This window comes from Sturnus vulgaris, chromosome 3 (assembly GCF_052056855.1).
Source record: "Sturnus vulgaris isolate bStuVul1 chromosome 3, bStuVul1.hap1, whole genome shotgun sequence".
NCBI lineage: Eukaryota > Metazoa > Chordata > Aves > Passeriformes > Sturnidae > Sturnus > Sturnus vulgaris.
In genome coordinates, this window is record NC_142245.1 from 40099388 (window position 1) to 40117746 (window position 18359).

The 18359-nt window shown below is 40.7% G+C and overlaps 1 protein-coding gene across 1 annotated transcript in view; it reads left to right on the top strand.

The window, feature by feature from the left end:
• The window catches only part of LOC148224294 (uncharacterized), a 95879-nt gene that overhangs the window by 53032 nt on the left and 24488 nt on the right, over positions 1 to 18359 (top strand). The window contains exon 3 of the mRNA XM_088162767.1: positions 7639 to 7762. Coding sequence (XP_088018893.1) covers positions 7639 to 7762 — 124 coding nt within the window. The remainder of the gene's footprint in view (positions 1 to 7638; positions 7763 to 18359) is intronic.

An 18359-nucleotide genomic window follows, 5' to 3' on the forward strand; every position in this document is an offset into this window, starting at 1 on the left:
TAGGGAGCCTTTCAAAATTGCATATGTAAAAATACTAAAAATAATCACCCAAAGAAATGGCTGTATCCACATAATCCCACAGAAGATAACAATGCATAAAATGGCTGGTGAAATCACAAGATGAATTTGAGAATCCCTTTCATAAAGATTAAAAAAAGTCAATGGTAATTTACATTTGCTCTTTCAAATGTAGCCAATACCTTTATTTTATGTGATTGGTGACAATTTAAATATAATTTTTCAACTACTCATAACGAATTGAGCAACATCTGGCTGTCCTTTTGCCCAGAGGATGGGAAGGACTGAGCAGCAAAGCTTGTGAGGGAGGCAGAATCTCTGAGGAAACCTTGTTCTCTGAGGGGACACCTCCTGATGACCAGCCAAAGAGCAAAGGCTATAAAGCTGTGCTAGCAGGGTACAAGGAGCTGCCAGACAGAGCTGGCAGAGGAATCACAGGGTAAGATCAAGATGGCTTGAAAGTGGGGGGCCAGGAGGGAGGAGCAAGCAGGAGGAAGAGGGAGGAAAGAACAGGCTCTAACAGCTCAAGAGATTAATAGAGCCATGCTGAGCATGTGCAGCATCTGCACAGATCAGTCTGTCAGCAATGGGCAAGTAGCCAGGTCAGTCCTTGTCTCCTCCCTGCCATGGGAAATGGTTATCAGACCTCAGTGACTGTGATGGGTGACTTGAAAAGTACTTCAGAAGAAGATGCACCATGAATCAAAAACTCCCAGTCCAGGACTGCTGCACCCAGATATTGGGGCACTGTGGTGTGCTTCAGCAGGTCTCTGCCAGCGCTCTCAAAGCCCAGAGCACACCTGTTGGAGTACTGATGAACAAAGGTGAAGGAGGGCTCTTTGTATGGAGCTCCAAGAACAGTTCATCGCCTCAAAGGGGGTCCAGGGACAAAGACCAAGACTGGTTGAGGGCACAGGGTTAAATACCGGGAAGAAGGGGTGGATCTGAGGATCAAGGGTCAATGGGAACAGGGGAAAGTGGTGCAGAGGAGGGGCAGCCAACTGGGAGAACCAGTGGGGTAGCAGGGGTGGAGCAGTGTGGAAAAACAGAGCCAATGGGGATCAGGAGAGGGAAAAACATTCTAGGGGAGGTACATATAGGATAAACAGGGGCTGAACCGGGGTGACATCAGCTGTTTTAACCAATAGAACTTAGCATATGCCTGCAAAGGCCCATGGGAGGGAAGCTCTTCTCACCCTAATCTCAAAGAAGTGTTTCTCCTTGCCTACCTCTGCTCCTCTAGGGGTGTCATGGCTCTCTGAGCCTCTGCAGCACTACTCTCTGCAAACTGGGAATTGTTTGAACAACTGGGAGAGACCTCAACTGTGAGTTGGAAGGGTGATCTATCATGTCACAGCACAGTGTAGCAATAGGACTATTTTGAAAGCTATATGCTCCAAAGCTGAGTCAAATGGAAGCTAGTGTCAAGGAAAAAGAAAACCAAAACATGGAAAACTATACCTACTTTCAGGCAGTTTTGGTTTTGAATCCGTGTGAGAAAATCTATTCACTGTTTTGCCTGTATTGAATTGGATCAACAGTAGCAGGTGATAGGAAATGTAGAAATTTTTGTTATAAACTCTGTGTATAAAACTGATTTTAAATACATTTTCTCCCATGCAGGGTCAGGAGTTATAACTACTTCAGAAATTCAGATTTAGTGAATGATGGAACATTTGGATGTCGGTACAGTCTATTAAAAAAGGCAAAAAGTAGCCTATTTTAATAATTATTCCTGAAGACCAGAAATTGAAAATAACACTTTAAAGAAAGAATTCAGTTAAATTAAAATGAACATGGAGTGAAGTAGAATGTAGTTGTACAAAACCCCAGGCTTTAACTGTGGCTCTTATGGCTCATTTCCTCAATAGAAGGGTAAGTGCTTTATTCCATGGTAACTCATTATGTTTTTTATCTCCCTCTGTTTTTCTGGACTTGAGTGTCATTAGTTATGTTCTCCTATGCTGCTAAACACTGTAATACACTGAGAGTGGGTGAGTGTGCAGGTGGAAGGTTGTTAATTGCCCACCTGATATTTTGGCTGTCCTGTGAGGAATTGAGAGTAAATTGCTAGAAGGAAGCTGGTCACAGAAATACAATAAGAGGCTGCAGGTTTTTCTAAGTCTCACCTGTGATAAAAACCCTTCAGAAGAGAAAGGGTGAGAGAAATCTTCTTCCCTAGGACAAGTGCCATTTAGAAAGAATCTGGCTAAGGAATTGAGAGACCCGTGATCTTCCCCACTGATAATGCTGCTAATGGACATGGGATGTGCTTGTAGCACTCTGAAGCTGTTGCTTGCAGATTAGATTTAAATTACTATCCCCAGGACAAAGTGCAGGCAAAATGTTTTCACTGGTTGTCAGTTGTCCCTGTATACTGTGGAGTCTTTCTTTTCCTTTCAGAAAGGCAATATTTCACATGATCTTGTTGAGACCTTGAAGTGGCAGAAGCGTTTGAATCCCAGCTGGGAAAACATCTAAATGTGAAGATCATATAGGCACCAGTTTAGTTTGTGATTTTAAAAGAGTTTTCTCTAAATAGCCAAGCAAGAAATGCAATTTTGCACCTTTAATGAAGACAAGGAAATAAGGTGCAAGGTCATTTCTTCCTTAGCAAAGGAAGAAGATAGAAAATGTGAGAATCTCTGAAAAATCACACAGCTGACAGTGACATTGCTATTGTGCTGGCTCCCAATCCAAGTAAGGTTCAATGTTAGCTTTATCAAGATAAGTACAATGAGTTCCCTGGAGAGTGGAAGAGAAATAATAGGCCAAGTCATCTATATATCTAGCTTTGGACATACCTAAAGAGCATCAGCAAATTTTGACCACGCAGACCTCTTTGGAGTGCTTTAAGATTAGGATTATACCTTTTGGGACATGTCTTTAGTAGATGACAATTATGACTCTGATGGATAAAATAGGTTAACTCTATAGGGAGCACTTGGCTGTGCATATTGCTGATGTTGGCACATTGAATACATCCTAAAGCACACACTGAAGTGTGCAGGACTCTGAAGCATATCTCACTCCCTTTAAAAGATTGGATCAGCCACAAGGCTTACAGGGGGAAGAAATGTGTGTCTGGGATTGGACCTGGGCAACATCTCATGGAGACTTTAGATGATGGGCATTATCCCTACTACTAGAACCCATGGCTAATCCATGGACAGCCCAAAGAGGACAAAATATTGTGCAAGACTGGGACATGCCACCTGTGGGTGATGGGTGTGATACCTGAAAACAGCCCTGAAAAGGGGAGCACTAAAATGGAGTGCCTGAACAGTTTTTAAATGTGATTAATTATCAACACCAGCATCAAAAGAACATAGAACTGAATTTGGGGGTCATGGAGAAAACATGATTTAGTTAGTAAATTGATAAATGTGGAGGAGGAAAATACTGTGGAAGAAAATATCTCACTTCCCCATACAGAACACAACTGGTTTTATTAAGACTATGAATGTCAGTCATCATTTATTTATACGTATATTTTGCTAAAGGGTAAATTCAGACAAGTCAAGGTCTTCTTGTTGCCATTAGTGGTATATTAATTGAAATATCTTGTTTTACTTCTGTTTGCAGTCTGGATTATGTGGCAGAGAGCTGTATGCTTGTGCCAGGATGTTTGATGGGACATTGAATTAGCTCAGCATTACAAGACAGCAGCATCCCATCGCTCTTAAATCTTTCTCCTTCCTTCAGTACTTCCTGCTCTATTTGTCTGAATCTGCTCTTGCTCAAGGTATTGACACAGAAAAGCAAGTTTTGCCAAGGTTATTTCTCTACACCTAATAAATTCTAAAGCCTCTAAATGCCTCATTCTTTAGGTGAGTTTTCTTTCCTCTGGTTTAAAGAGAAGAAAAAGCATTTCAGGAACAAGATCCTTCTTGTTTTGTGTGGTATTAATTTCCTTCTTGGAGTAAATAATTTCCCTAATAGCTCCATCCCGCACAGGCACCGCCAAAAGAAGTCTTCACCACTGTTGAGGACAGTGCATCTTGAATGACTCAGTTCCTCCTGCTATGTTTGCCATCTGCAGGTCTAAGTAGAGAGGTTTGGGAATGTCTCAAGGAAAGGAGTTTAATTTGAAAGTTCCCATTCACAGGATAATTAAATCTGAGTACCAAAAAGCCAGTTCTGCCTACCCCAGAATAATTTCTGCAATAGCTGACCTCTTTGGGAAGGAGTTTGTTCCCATTTCAACTCTTATCTTGTTCAATTCAAGTAGTCCAGTTGATGGTATGGTGAGCTCAATTAAAATATAGCAGGTCTCTAGTTTTGAGATAAAAGAAAGAGTTTTCAATTAGGTCTAAATTACAGTCCAAAGGAATGGACCTCAAAAGTTGCCAGTGATTTGAGTGCTCAGAAAATGTTGTTAGAAGTCCTGAAACCTTCATCCACAACCAGCATCACACACCAGCATCCATGTTCCATTTACTATCAATTTTTTTCTCTGCTTTCTTAAGGGAAATCTTTCAAGGTGAGACTCTACTCATCAATCAGATGAGCTACTGGTGCAAGTGTAGTCATATTCACCTTTAATAAAGCTGTACAATTCTACCAATGATCTGACTTCCAACTGTATTTAGATATTAGAGTTTTCTGCTGGAAACAGTGACTTTTGCCAGTGCAAAGTACAACTGTAACAGTTATCAGACTGTCCTTGACTTGGAGCTTGCTTTTTGGAACTGATGGACTCTCAGATCTCTCATATAATCCAAAACATTGGATTTTGGTGATGGAGAAACCATGACAAGAAATGGAAGTAGGTGTAATGGGGGCTTGTTGCAGGCATGAAGACATGTTCCTGTGAACAAGGTCTGAGACATGTACTTGCCTTGGCTAACATCCCAACTAAAATGAAATCAATGATAAATTTGCCTTTGTTTTCAGCGGGAGATGGTTTTAATCTCTGTCTGCTGTATATCATCCATTTCAATCCTCACTACACATTTTATGGCTGCTTTATTTTGAGAGAACATGTAGCCAAGCTGTATATCCATGTTTTTCAGCCTAGCTACGCAGATTGTAGAAAAACTGTTTTTGTAAAATTAAAGAATATGAGTAGCGAACATATCTCAGGAAAGAGATGTTAAAATTGCATATTTAACATTACTGTTTAGTTAGCCAATCAGATTAACGTTTCTACAATATTTTTACATCCAAAAAAGCCACACGACTCAGTTTAATACTGATCAAAATATCATATTCCAAAACAAATATCAATATGTAGACTGGAATCAATGAAAAGGATTAAAGAGACAGGATTGTGATTCTGAAAATCCTGTGCACAACAGTGAGATTGTTCTCTCAACAATGAACTTTACTAACTGGAGTATGAGAAAACACAGAACTTGTTCAGTGCTCTAAAAGCAAAGGTCTCCAGAGAGCAATGACAACTACTGAAAATTAGAGCAAGTTTTGGGTCTTGTTCCCATAAGCTCTAGTAAATTTTTAAGCTACACTCTTAACCCTGACCTCTAAGACATTTTTTATGACATTTTCATTGAGACCAGTGAAGTGTTACTGAGCCTGACCAGATGCCCAGATCTAATGCTGCAGAAGAAAGAACTGGGCCAAAGAAACTTGGGAAGCATGGAAGGACCCTACTTTTAAGGAAGCTCCTTTCTTTAAGTGAGGTCTTCATGGGTTTTATTAATTCCTGGTGAGAACTGGAAACAACAGCAGAGCAAGCTATCAGAAGACATGTTGGTCCCTTCACAGTAAGCTGGGATTTTTCTCAGAAGGTCTAAATTAGGTCAATTCAGTGTCTATATAGGTCAGGAAGTGATGGGTCTCGTTGTGGAAGGCAATAAGCAGCATCATGTTAAAAGAAAGAAAACATGAATCATTATTCATCTGCTTTGAGTAGAAGGGACTGGAGCAGAGAGCAAAGGGACCTATTGTAGATTGTTTCTCTATGCTGTTCTTTTTTTTTGTTTTTATGCTCTCCTAAATAATGTGCTCTTTGAATAAGCCTATTTGATTCACTGTTTGTAAGCAGGGAATATATTGCTCACTAAGTGTTCTGACAGTTTGATTTGGTTTCTCTCTGCTTTTGGATGGTGTCTCAAGGTTATCTTAAAAGTGGACATCTAGATGCAGAAACTGGTGCTTGTTGCTGCCAGTTGGGGCTTGGCAAATGAGCTACCCAATTAAGCTGTATACATTAAATGAAGCTGTCACCAATGTGCTAGCCAGCTATACTAAATGTCCAATTAGAAATCCATCCAGTAGCTTTAATTCCGAGGAATATTTTACAAACACATTCTAACACACAGGAAAGCATTCACCTACTGTAATGAAGTCACCTCTGGGATGCGACATGGGAGCTGTAACCAAGTGAAACTGCAGGAGGAGAAAATATATCAGCAATACACAGCTAATTCCTCTCATTTTCTACACAATACCATGCCAAAATTTCTACAGCTAAGCAAATAATATCAGACAACATTGTATGGCATCTCCTTCACGTGGGTGGCAACAAGCAGCATAGCATAAGGGTTATTATAAATATTGTGAATCTGTTTGAAAAAAAGTCTCTTGAGTTAATGTTCTGAAGCATATCAAGTTAATACAACTATTACATTTTTAAATATCTTTACAATATCTTGAGAAAGAGCCAAGGAAGTAATTTTTCTCATTTTGTAGCATTTGTCATACACTGAGGTCTATAGGCATCTAGAAATATCTTTGTAAATACTGACAGGTCTGCATGAAGACTCTGTAGAAGCAAAGTTGCAAGTACAGCCCTGTGAAATCCTGTATTGGTTTCACACAGGCTTTCTAGAGTAGTCCTACTGCAGGCTTCAAGCAGATGCAGTAAAAATGAATTTTATTTGGGGCATTTTGCTCTCAACTTGCTATTGTCACATAATACATACCCCAAAAACCTTATTTCTGCAGTTTACTTACTAGGACCTTCTAGGTTTTATCCAAGAGGCTTTTTAACCCCCTCTTCTTTGATCTTGTAACTTGTGAGATTTTCCCAATAATGACTCAGTCCCATCATTGTGTGGCATTGTGTGTTGAGGGGGACCGCTAGGCTTTACCCACAGCCCCAAAGCTACCTCATTTGCTTCCTATTTCTTTATAGGAAACACAGCGATGGGTTCTGCTGCAGAAGTGCCTGCATTACCATTCTTTAAAGTTCCCTCTGAGGTGAATATATTACTTTGGGTTGCTTCTCTGGTTCTTCACTATCCATGAGTTGGGTAGTCAGTGAAGTCAGTAAAGATAGTTTTGTGTTAAACGTCCTCAAACTTTACAGTGTCCCAAACACTGATTTTATGTAAAGTTAAAGAAAATGGACAGTCAGTGATAAACACAGTGGTCAGTAGTATAAATCAAATGACAGCTCTGTCTTTCATGACCTTTGTTCATATAGATGGTGGGACAGGGAAAGGAAGGAAAAATAATATTTTGGCAGAATTGGTTTAGAACATCTTGATTAACACTCACATGTAAATAGCATCTAGGTAAAGAGGCTACTTGCTCTCTAAAAGCATGTGCTCTCATTTAATACATGTATCAGCAGTACTGAAGCACAGTGTGTTTACTGGAAGCCTTGAAAACAGCCATAGCTCTGAACTGAATGGCTGCTTTTGTCTCCTTTAGGAGCAGAAGGATTTTCCTTATCCAGGGGAAGAAAGAAGTCTTTATAGAGAACAAGACTTTGTGCTGGGTTCTCTGCCAGGAGTCATGGGGATTTTGGATGGCCTGGAGAGGCCACATCACATCGGTAAGCCTAGCAGGTGGCAAGGGCTGAGAAGACAGGGCACCTCTCTGCAACTCCAGGCACTGGCATCCACATTGCCATGACAGACAAGGTCACCACAAGCAACAGGTTGTTCCCTCAGGGGACACAGCATCCTCCTTTGTTCCCTTGCCACTTCTTCCATTCCCTTTCACCACCTGCTCCAAACTTCTCTAACAGTTCCAGTTTAACACCCCTGCCTCAGTAAAGTCCTGCTTTGCAGGCAAAAGAAGCAAATCTGAACTCTCTCCTGAGCCCAACAGCACTACTTATTAATCAGCCAGACAGTTCATGTCTGAGAGACATAAGGGCATTCCTCTCGGGGGGAGAACATGCTGCTTCCAGGGAGATCTCTTCCACCATCTGCCCAGATCAAATCTAGGAAGCAGGATATTGGAAAGCAAATTCAGCACAGATGTATAACACGTGAAAGTCTGTTGACTTCAGGGTATATTTGTATTGCATTTAGCCTCAGGAATCTAAACCAGAGACAGCCTTTCCTCCCCTCCCTATTGCCACTCTGATGTAGATGTCAGTAGACACATACTGTGACACCCAATTCAGACTTCAGTATGATCAACGGTGGAGTTGAATTATGTTTTTTCATTTGTTATTTGGTTGGTTGGTTCTGCAAGGAAATAGTTTACATGGCAATTATGAGACAAGCAACCATTATATAAACTGTGTTATTTTACCAAATTGAAATTCTCAGTCACCTGTGTGACTTGAGAGGGTCACTAAGTTCTTCATGCTCAGAAGATATACATCGTTAATGCATAACTTCTGTCAAATGTTTTTAGAAAAGTATTTCTAAATGACTTCTTACTCCATGTTGCAAAGGGGCATAAAATATCAGCCATAGCAATGTCAAGCTATCAAAGTTGGGTTGTATCTGGGTTTAATGTAGAGAGTTTAGCAGGACTTTGTTAACTAATGCTAGTTTGGAAGAATGAGGAGGACTGCAGTATTTTCCCTCTCTTAGGCCCTCCCTATTCAAGAAGTAAGAAGCATCCAGCAGATAGCCCCTTCTTAAGCAGTGCTTATGGAAAGGCTCCAGGGCTGCACTCATATAGTCCATCAATCACATCTGAGTCTGTGCACATTTACCTAGTGCAAATTGTTCCTCTTTTATCTGTCCCTCTCTAAGACAGAGAGATGTTTTAAAAAGAAATAAGGGAGAAAATAAGGCATTCTTCCATAAGCCTGTCCTGAAAAAGGCAAAAACCCAAAGAACATGTGAAAATGTTAATTGTGTTTTCACATACACTTCTGGAAGGAGCTCAATATGATACTGCTAAGTATGGCACAAGCATTTGAATAAAATGTACCATAAAGACTAAATTTAAGCAAATATGAATGGAAGGGGTTTTTTTGGTTTTGCTTTTTTTTTTTTTTTTTAACATCCTGAACATGCTGGATTTTCTTTGGTTAGCACCCATTGAATTAAAAATATGTGGAAACTAACTGGGAAATACTGTCTTTCTATTAGATTAAGCCCCATATTCCCTGTAATTAAAGAAAGTGCTTTTTCCACTTCAGCAATCCTTCAGCAAAAACAAAGATAGAACTCAATATTCTTGATAGATCTTGGATAAAATGAAGACAGGAAAGAAAACCTTTCAGACTGGTTTTATGGGCTGGAAAGAAACAGGACTGCATGTCTTGTCTTATTTCAACTCTTAATGGCACATTGTGACCTCTGGCAGAGTCTGCTGAAGTCAATGGAGTTGCACCAGGGATTGGTTCCAGAGCTCACAGTTTGAAACTGCCAGTAAATAAAAGGCCAGATGCATATTTTTTTCACTGTTTTATGTTAAACAGCTTCTTGTATATAAAAATAGAAGAGGGAAGGAGTATTCCTCTTCCACATTTTCCTGCAGGTTCCTACAAGCACAGAAACGTTGTGGTTTGACAGATGTTCAGGGTGGTCTCCCAGAAGACGAGTGGTGAGGGGCTTCAGAGGCTCACTGGGCAGAACAACTGGCCTGGGCCATTTCTCACTCAGGGGCCAGGAGGAGAGGAGCCAGGAGCCAGTGTCTGCTCCACCATCTGCAGAAGGGCACACGGTCACACAGTGAGCACACCCTTTCCAGTGCCTGGGACAATTTAGCTCATACTAAATATGCACTAGCTGTACATGCAGTCTATTTTTCTGCCTATATCTCTAAAATTTTGGGGTTTCTTCAATACGGCTTTTGGCTGACTGGCAAGGAGAGTGACACTTGAGCTTTAAGAAAAGGAGCAAGAATCCACAAAAGGAGTTTAACTCCTAAAGTCTGTATAATAGCAATATTCTGGGCTTTTAGGGGGAAGTGTGCCATTACATTTCCAGAAACACTGGGAGTGGTACATTGCCCCAAATAACTGTAGGAGATGGCAGAACAAGAGTGAACTTTCAGCACCTGAGATTTATGTGTCAAAAACACCTCAGTCCTTGTACATGTTTTATGAGTGTTAAAATGAAAAGTACAGTCCCTATGTGTCAGGTGGTGAACGAGCAATACTTCTATAAGATTTAGCTCTTTGCAGGCAATTCTTGAAATTCTTTAAATCCCTGAAATTCTCAGTGATTGCTCCAGAGGGGTGTGAAATCTATATCTGGACTTCAGGCTGAGTCTCAGTTGTTGGCTGTAATTGCAGGGGAATTTTTGGTGCCAGAGAGATCCTAGGAGGCCATAGGGAAAAAGAAGACAAAAGAAAAAGGCCGTTGTATTTTGAAGCACAGTTATTTAACAAACATGTTTTTCCAATAAATAATAAATAAGTCTGGGAATGTTGTGCCAGTGGGGGTAAGCGTGCCTTTACATATGGAGGCTTGGCAGAATGGGTGCTTGACTCACCAGATATACAGTATAAAGTCTGTGAAATGCTGAATGTGCCAAAGTGAGAGGCAGATTCTGTCAGCTTTGCTCCCAATGAGTAGGACTGTGCTCTGCACCTGACTATTTGAGAAGGAAACTACTACACAACGGAAGAAGGTTGTCAATGTTGACCAAAATAAGTATGAGTCTTTTTTTTAAACTGCTAACGTGGGCAGTTTCCTTAGAACGAAAAGGTTTTTCAATGGTCTTTGAAGACTCTTTAATTTCCATTTGTTTCTCATGTTATTTGGTTCCCACGTCTATCTCATTTTAAGCAAGAACCTGCTTGCTGCTAATCTTTTGCAGCCGTATTCTTAAACACCCTGCATATAAAGCACTTGTCACAAGCATGCTGTTCTGGCTATATCAGTGCACATGACCACACAGAGATTCATTTTTAGAGCAGGATGGTACTCCAGGAGCTGTTCTTTCAGCTGCGTGCGTGGGCTTAGCAGAGAATATGCAGGCTAAAAGAGGAGGTAGGGCTCAATTAACTGCCTCCAGGGCTCTAAAGTACACCATTGCACCCATTTACAGCAAGTTTCTCTACAGTTAAAAAGGAAATCTTTTCCACAGTTTAATTCAAGCTCTTGAGTAGAATTTTATGGGGAATTAGATCTGTGGTTCAGCATTTTAAATATCAATTTAAGTTCTAATTTTAACAATACAATGTTGAGTTTATTTCTGCTAACATCTATAGCACCTTTCCTTAGGACTCCTTGTTCCTGGTAAATGTAAAAGACAGTTAAGAGAAACCATGGAGAATCCTTCTTAAAAAATATGTACTGCAGCTTCACCTGAGGAGCAGAGGTGGAGGGGACAGAGATTCACCCAGTCTGAGTGACTTCATCATGAATGGGATTCATCTTCACTTCGGATGTTAGGATGACTTTCTGATCATACTTCAAATGACTTTCTGATCATACTTCAGAAAAGATAGAAATACAGCATTTTGAACAGCATTTATTTTTCCTTAATGGGATATGTAGAAATAAACTGAATTCAGGCTCTCTTTCCCTGTGTCCCAGGTGGAGAAGACATCTGCTTTCCTATTTCATCTCTCCTCTTTCCTTAGCAAACCAAAATCCAGTTAGGGTCAGTACTGCAGCAAATGGTGTTGACTTTTACCAGATCTGCACATCAGGTTCCTTCATTTGTATGAGGTGCTCAGAAAAGGAAACACCTCAATTAATGATCATCCACTCACTCTTGTGCTCAGGGGCTCACAGGTCTGGACACTTTTCTAACTGCAACTCTTGCTGTGGAAAAAAAAAATAAAGGAGGCTTTTCTTGCATGTAGGAGTCTTAGTTGTACTTGGATTGAAGGGCCTAGGAGATTCTTTATATTCAAAGAGCAAACACCACCACTATCATTATGAATTACTATTCCTGATGAGTCTAATTCTTTTTACTGCCACTACAGCAGATGCTCACATATCTATCCTCAGTGGCCAAATCAATCTTTCTGAACTCCTAATAAATATTCCAGAAAGAATACTAGATTTTATAACAGCATTTCCTGGCCTTGGCAGGAGAAGATAGAGCTGCCCCTTCAAGTCGGCTTTTCCCACGGCTTACCTGCAAAGCCTAAGGGACACCAGATAGGGATCCCTTGCTGAACACTGCTGTTATACAGGCAGATATTCACAGTGGCAGCCTTTTTCCTTGTTAACAACCTTCAGTACGTTATTTTTCTCTCTGTAGCTATGCCTCTTCTTTCAGCTTCATCCATCTTCAAGCGCACAAGCTCTGTTGTGGTTAATTATAAACTTCAGGGACTTTTGACATGGAGAATTTCTCAGAACACAAACCAAGTGAACAAACAGGCATCCCCTGATAGAACCTGGAAAATAGAAAGCCTAGGGAAATAAAACATATGGGTTGCTCAGAACAGTAAATCTTTAAAAGAAGTGAGATTTGTAATCTCCCCAACTAGGTAAATTATCTGCTAATAGATTTCTTCTTACTTAATTTCTTTCTTGCTGTCATCTAGCAGATTAGCAACTTTCAGCTGCTAATCATCACCAATGTGTCTCCTAGAATGGAGACTATTCCTATTCCTATTTTCCTGTCTCTTCCTGGAAATTCTGTTCACTATGGTCTTGTTTTATTACATAATAAATTACAGAAAACTAAGAAAAAAAATATTTCCCATAACCTCATGGCTTTGTGACATTAGCTTCTACCCTTCCTGTAACTCTTCTGAATGCCTCTTGGACCTCATGTTTCCTCTGCTCCTATATTGGCTCCTCTTTTCCATTGCCATGAGAAACAAGAGGTCTTATAGGGAAAAAGAGTGGACACACCCTTATTCATTAGGAATGAACCTAAGGACAGAGGGCAGGTACACGAAAATAGGCAGTACCAGCCCCAGAAGATTGTTAGTCTGTGTTGGTGAGTCTGAAATAGAGTGGGACAGGTAAACCAGAGTCATTTGGCTAGGGGAAGGCATTGCCAAGTGACTGAGTCAAGCCCTGCTCTTAAATGAGTTTATGGTTTCCTATGCACTAGACAGAACTGTCTCTGAAACACCTGGGGATAAAATAGATGGATGAAATATTGCCTTTTGGATCCATTGTTTGGTATGTATCTTCAATGTTCTTTTTTTTTTAAAGTGTCTTCCAAGGCTGCCTGCAGCCTTGAATCGGCTTTTTAGAATGGATTTTGAACAAGACTGAAATTGAGTTAAAAATATAATGAGATTCTGAAACAGTTGAGTTATTCTTAAGATTTGCTCATGCTTAGCTATCATGCAATTTATAGAACACTTGTAGGGATTAGCACACAGCACACCAAAAGAAGCCTATATCTTATGAAATAGTGTGCTTTAGGTCCCATAGTTGCTGCTGGGAGATTTCTTCCCTCAATATATTTTTGTTTTGCTTTGTACTTTCTTTCAGTCCAAAGGAAGATGGGGTTTGCTGGTGCCAATACTGTGTTCAAAAAGTAATCTTACCCAATGTCCTCCTACAACAGGAAAGCACAGCTCACACAGCAGGTGTGGTTTACAAGGGCATGACACTATGTGAAGCAGAAAACATCCCCTCTTTATATATCTTTAAAAAGAAGAAACAAAAATGGAAATCAGAGAATGAATTCAAAGATTGACTAAGCAAGGCTGGATGGGTTCTTGGACTAGTGGAAGGTGTCCCTGCTCATGGCAGGGGGGTTGGAACTAGATGGTCTTTGATGTCCTTTCCAACCCAAACCATTCTATGATTCTATGACTTCTGCCACTGTTAACATGTACCAAGGCCTATGCATCAGGAAAGTACATTCAGTTTTGGATGTGGGGCAGCTCGATGAGTACAAGCACACAGTGTATATCCAGTGGGTCTCATAAGGGCAACTCTAAGTGCCAGTTGCAGTACAATGCAATTTTAAGAATATTTTTAAGTTACCAGCAGCCCCAAATGAATCATAACTCCAATTTAAATATATAGGCTACTTATGAGATATAAAGACTTTTTTGTCTAAGAATTACACCCACAAAAGGCAGCATAATGAGGGGGGAGCAGGACCTGAAACAAGAGAAGTGGGAAATTACACAGAGGAGGTAGTGGTGGTGCCTTTTAACTCATAAAATGAAGGGGAAAAAAAAGCCAATCTGAAACAGCATAAACCAACAACAGGTTGCTCAATAATATCACTTCCTTGTATTCATCTTCTTAGAGTGATGGTCCTCTTATGTGAATTAGAGAGCTTGAACCCTAAGAAGGTGTATTGCCAAATCTTGTGGGACAAGATCCCTCTTTCCTTGCAAAAGCACGGGTCCTTATTCTCCTCAGTAAAGCTACAGAGGTCAGTAAAATAAAGGCCAGGCCCCCTTGATTCCCTGGGTACAGAGTACTGCCTGCAAATGAACTTTTCTGTATCAGCATAACAATGAGGAAGATAGGGTATATATACATCAAATGTCCTATCTAAACAGATAATTAAATTAAAAAAACAATAACAGTACATATATATTTTTAAACCAGTAGATTTTGTGCAGTTTCATTTTTTTTTTTCATTCAGTAATCCATGGCAAAATAATGTTTACAGAACAGACAAAGGCAAGCAGGAAGCTGTATGTAATGGATGTCTAGAAAAGCTGTCTTAAAAACAAGTGTACCTGTGAGGAACAATTGGCAGACTGTTGGGACTTTTATGGATAATTACATTACACAGGCTCTCATAATGTCAGATGCAATATAATAAATAGGCTGCTCAGTTGGGTGTTCCCTATAGTCAGCTAGAGCTATCTGGGAGGCAACACTCCATTTTTCTAGTTTGTGTGAAAATTATGCCTTTTTGTCAGGAGCTCCTTGCTTTGCAGAACACCACACGACCCAGCAGTTTCTTGTAGCAGCTGTAAATAGATTACACCAAACTGTCAGTGTGGGAACACTGGTGCTTGCCTTGTCTTGCTCAGCTCTGACTCCTGAGCTCCTCCAAGGCCCTGAGCTTGCCACAGTGATGCTTGCTTGGGATAGACCCTACACTTAAAGGTCTTAAATATACCACCTCTCATCCTGTGGCTGCCCTCTGTGGTTGTTGGTGCTCTGCACTTTGCTGAGGGAACTCTCAGGATCTCTCCAGACTCGGTGTTTACTTTGTTCTTTTCCTGGGGAACCAATGAAGTTCTGCTGGGATATTTAGGGGGAGAGGTGGTTTGTTTTTTGGGTGTTGGTTGTTTGGGGTTTTTATCTTTGTTTTGTTTTGGGGGTTGTTTGTTTTGAGGGGGTTTGTTGTTGCATGGTTTGGAGGTTTTGTTTATTTGTTTGTTTGTTGTGGTTTTTTGGCTGGTTTTGGGTTTTTAGCAGTATAGTATATTAGGGAAAAAAAAAAAAAGAAGGGAGAAATACATATAGAGCTTATATGCCGTTTTCCTGCCCTGAGCACAGATAGCTCCTCAGGTCTTTCAGGAAAGCATCACAAAGCATCAAAAGAAGTGTCAACTCTTGGGCTGCTCTGAGGTAAGGATTCTCTTGGAGAGGCAAATCTCAAGTATACTCCCCTGCATGCCACATTGGTGGACATCTGTGATAAAAAGGTGTTACTGGACAGTTCTGCATTCAACTGGGCTCTCCTTCTCACCTGGGTGCTAATAGCAGACTCCTGAAGGAATGCTCATCCCTGCAGGAACGAAATTGCAGCATCCAGCTTCAGCTGGAGGTCAGCCAGTATCTGCTGATGCTTGAATTACTGCTCAGACAGGCACACACCAAAGACAGAACCAGGGAGCAGAGATTGGGGTAGATTTTCTCTATAGTGCTCCTTGTTCACACAAGACAGGGATGGCAAACAGACAAGCACCACTTCCATGGTCTTTTTGTCCCAGCTTGTCCAACATGGTCATGCCATCATAAGGTGGAGGATCAGCTCTTTCCTATCATCCTTTGAAATGATGCTTCTGAGTCTGATGGATTAGAAATAAGATGGACACTTAAGCACGGAGTATTTCACTGCATTTGCGGACACAGCTTGAAGCAAGTGCATTTTACAGAAGTGGGGTGAAGAGAGTATTGGAGAGGTTTTATTGATTTGTGCTTTTTTTTCCTTGTGTATTTTTTATTCCTCCCCCACTTGCCATCCCAAATCTACAAGCCGGGTGCTGGTGCATGAGATAGACCTGAAAACAGAGAAATGTCCCAGTTTGCTCAATATTTACCAGGAACGGAATCTTGCTCTAGGCATTTCTGGTTGTCATCTGAGGCAGAGAACAAAATAAATGCAGCCATCTTTCAGAGACTGCTTGAGGAGCCAGTCATTTTAGGTTGTAATGACATGTGCATTTAATAAAGATATAGAGTATTCTAAAGAGAGTAAAACTGCACTCTTATCTTAGAGACATATAGACATTAAGAATGAAGATTTCATTTAATTGTGGCTTGCTGCTGTGCACAATTTACCAAAATGGCAGTAAACTGCTATTGAACTGTAACATCTAAAGATGTCTAAGTGCTTGGATAATTTGTGGTTTTTTCCTCCTTTGGAAGATTGTAATAAAATAGCTGAAAAATAGGAAGAAAATATTGAGGCCTGCAAAGCAAAGAGGGAAGTATTCACATACTCAAGGGCTCCAATACAAACATCATCCCCAGGAGAGGCACACCTTGACCCTCTTACCATTACAAATAAATAAAATGATGGGTTTGTATCATAGAGATGCAGTTCAGCAGTACTGGTGCTTTTGTAAGTTTGTGAGCCCTTTAAGAAAGCTCCCATAGGTAAGTTGTGTGCTTAGCTTTCCCTAATTGGATTTTACAGGCCTCTTAAAACTAATGTGTGATCCCTTCCTTTCCTTAGCACCCATTCCACAACCAGAGGTAAAACCCAATGGCTGCAGTTGCACGGGATTTCTGTCCACAGTTGAATCCCTTTATTGTCACTTAATGCAGTTCTGAGGGTCTTTGCTCTGCTTGGGTGGCCCAGGGAGCTCCCTTTGATCCCTGCCCACCAGTGGAATCCCTTGGGAATCAGACCAACATCCACTGAGTTGCCCATGATGATTATCTGGCTGAAACTCCTGAGCCCTATGGGACTGACTGAAGCATTTGCACATCTCCAGTGTCTCCTGTGAGGCTTAGGTTCAAAATGACTATGACAAGATGTAAGCTGATGCAGCTGACAGGGCTCTGTTTGAGCACAAAATGCAGAAGAGGCACTTCACACCCTGGCATAGCAAAAAGAGCCCCAGCTGATGATGAGAAGGCATGGCATCCAAGTAACTGGACAGCACTGGTCTCCTCTGTAACGTAAGTGGTACCAGTGGTAGCTCCAAAAGAGGGATTGGAGAAGATCCAAGCAGGCATTCAGGAGAGTTTGGGAGGAGCACAGACAGCAGAAAAGAAGTGGGAGAAACCAAAAGGAAGATTCTGTGAAAGAAGGAGTGCTGAGTTTTATTCAGACTTTTTCTTATTTCCGAGTGTTTTTGTTTGTTTGGTATGGGGTTTTGTGGTTTTGTTTTTTGGTTTTTTTTTGGTGGGTTTGATGCAATCTGTGGTAATATTTGTGTCCACTGGGCATGGCAAGCATTAGTCCTAGCTGCAAAGATTTTATGAGGCTAACCAATGGGTAAATCCTTGGATGGGTAAATGAAGGATACCCAGCAGCCAGCTCTCTGCAGGGATGAAGCATGGGGAGCAGAGACTTTATAGATTGCAGTGTTACAGCATCAGTGTTGACCTACCTGCTTACAGAGACAAAGAAAATTGGCAGTTGGGTAATGTTTATCAAAGGTATTGTGTTGAAGCACAATCTCAGGATTGTGGATTATTCTTATTAATAGAAAGTGTAATCTACCTCTAGGAGATAACAAATAAGTAAAGTTCATAGCTATTATTACCTCCAGATACATTCAGTGTGAGTATTTCACACTGAAAGTTATCTTGCATTCATGTAAATTACATTGACTTGAAAATACTAATGCTCTCCCCAGGATAACAAAGGTAATGTAAAATATTCTAATCTAGTGGTGCTAATGTGTCTAGGGAAGGTTTATTACACTATGAAATTTAGATGAATTACAGAAGTGGAATGTTGGGTGAAATTACCAGGTAGTGATGTGTTGAGCTGTGTGCCCAGGCAGGTGGATGGCATTCTGCCATGAGAATCTCTCTTTCAGCCATCATAGAGAGACAGGACTGTCCACTTTCCTCTGGATTTGCCAGTGGGATCAAGGAAACAGAATAAATTCATTCTTTTATTTCTCCTTACCTTTGGAATTTCATTTTGTG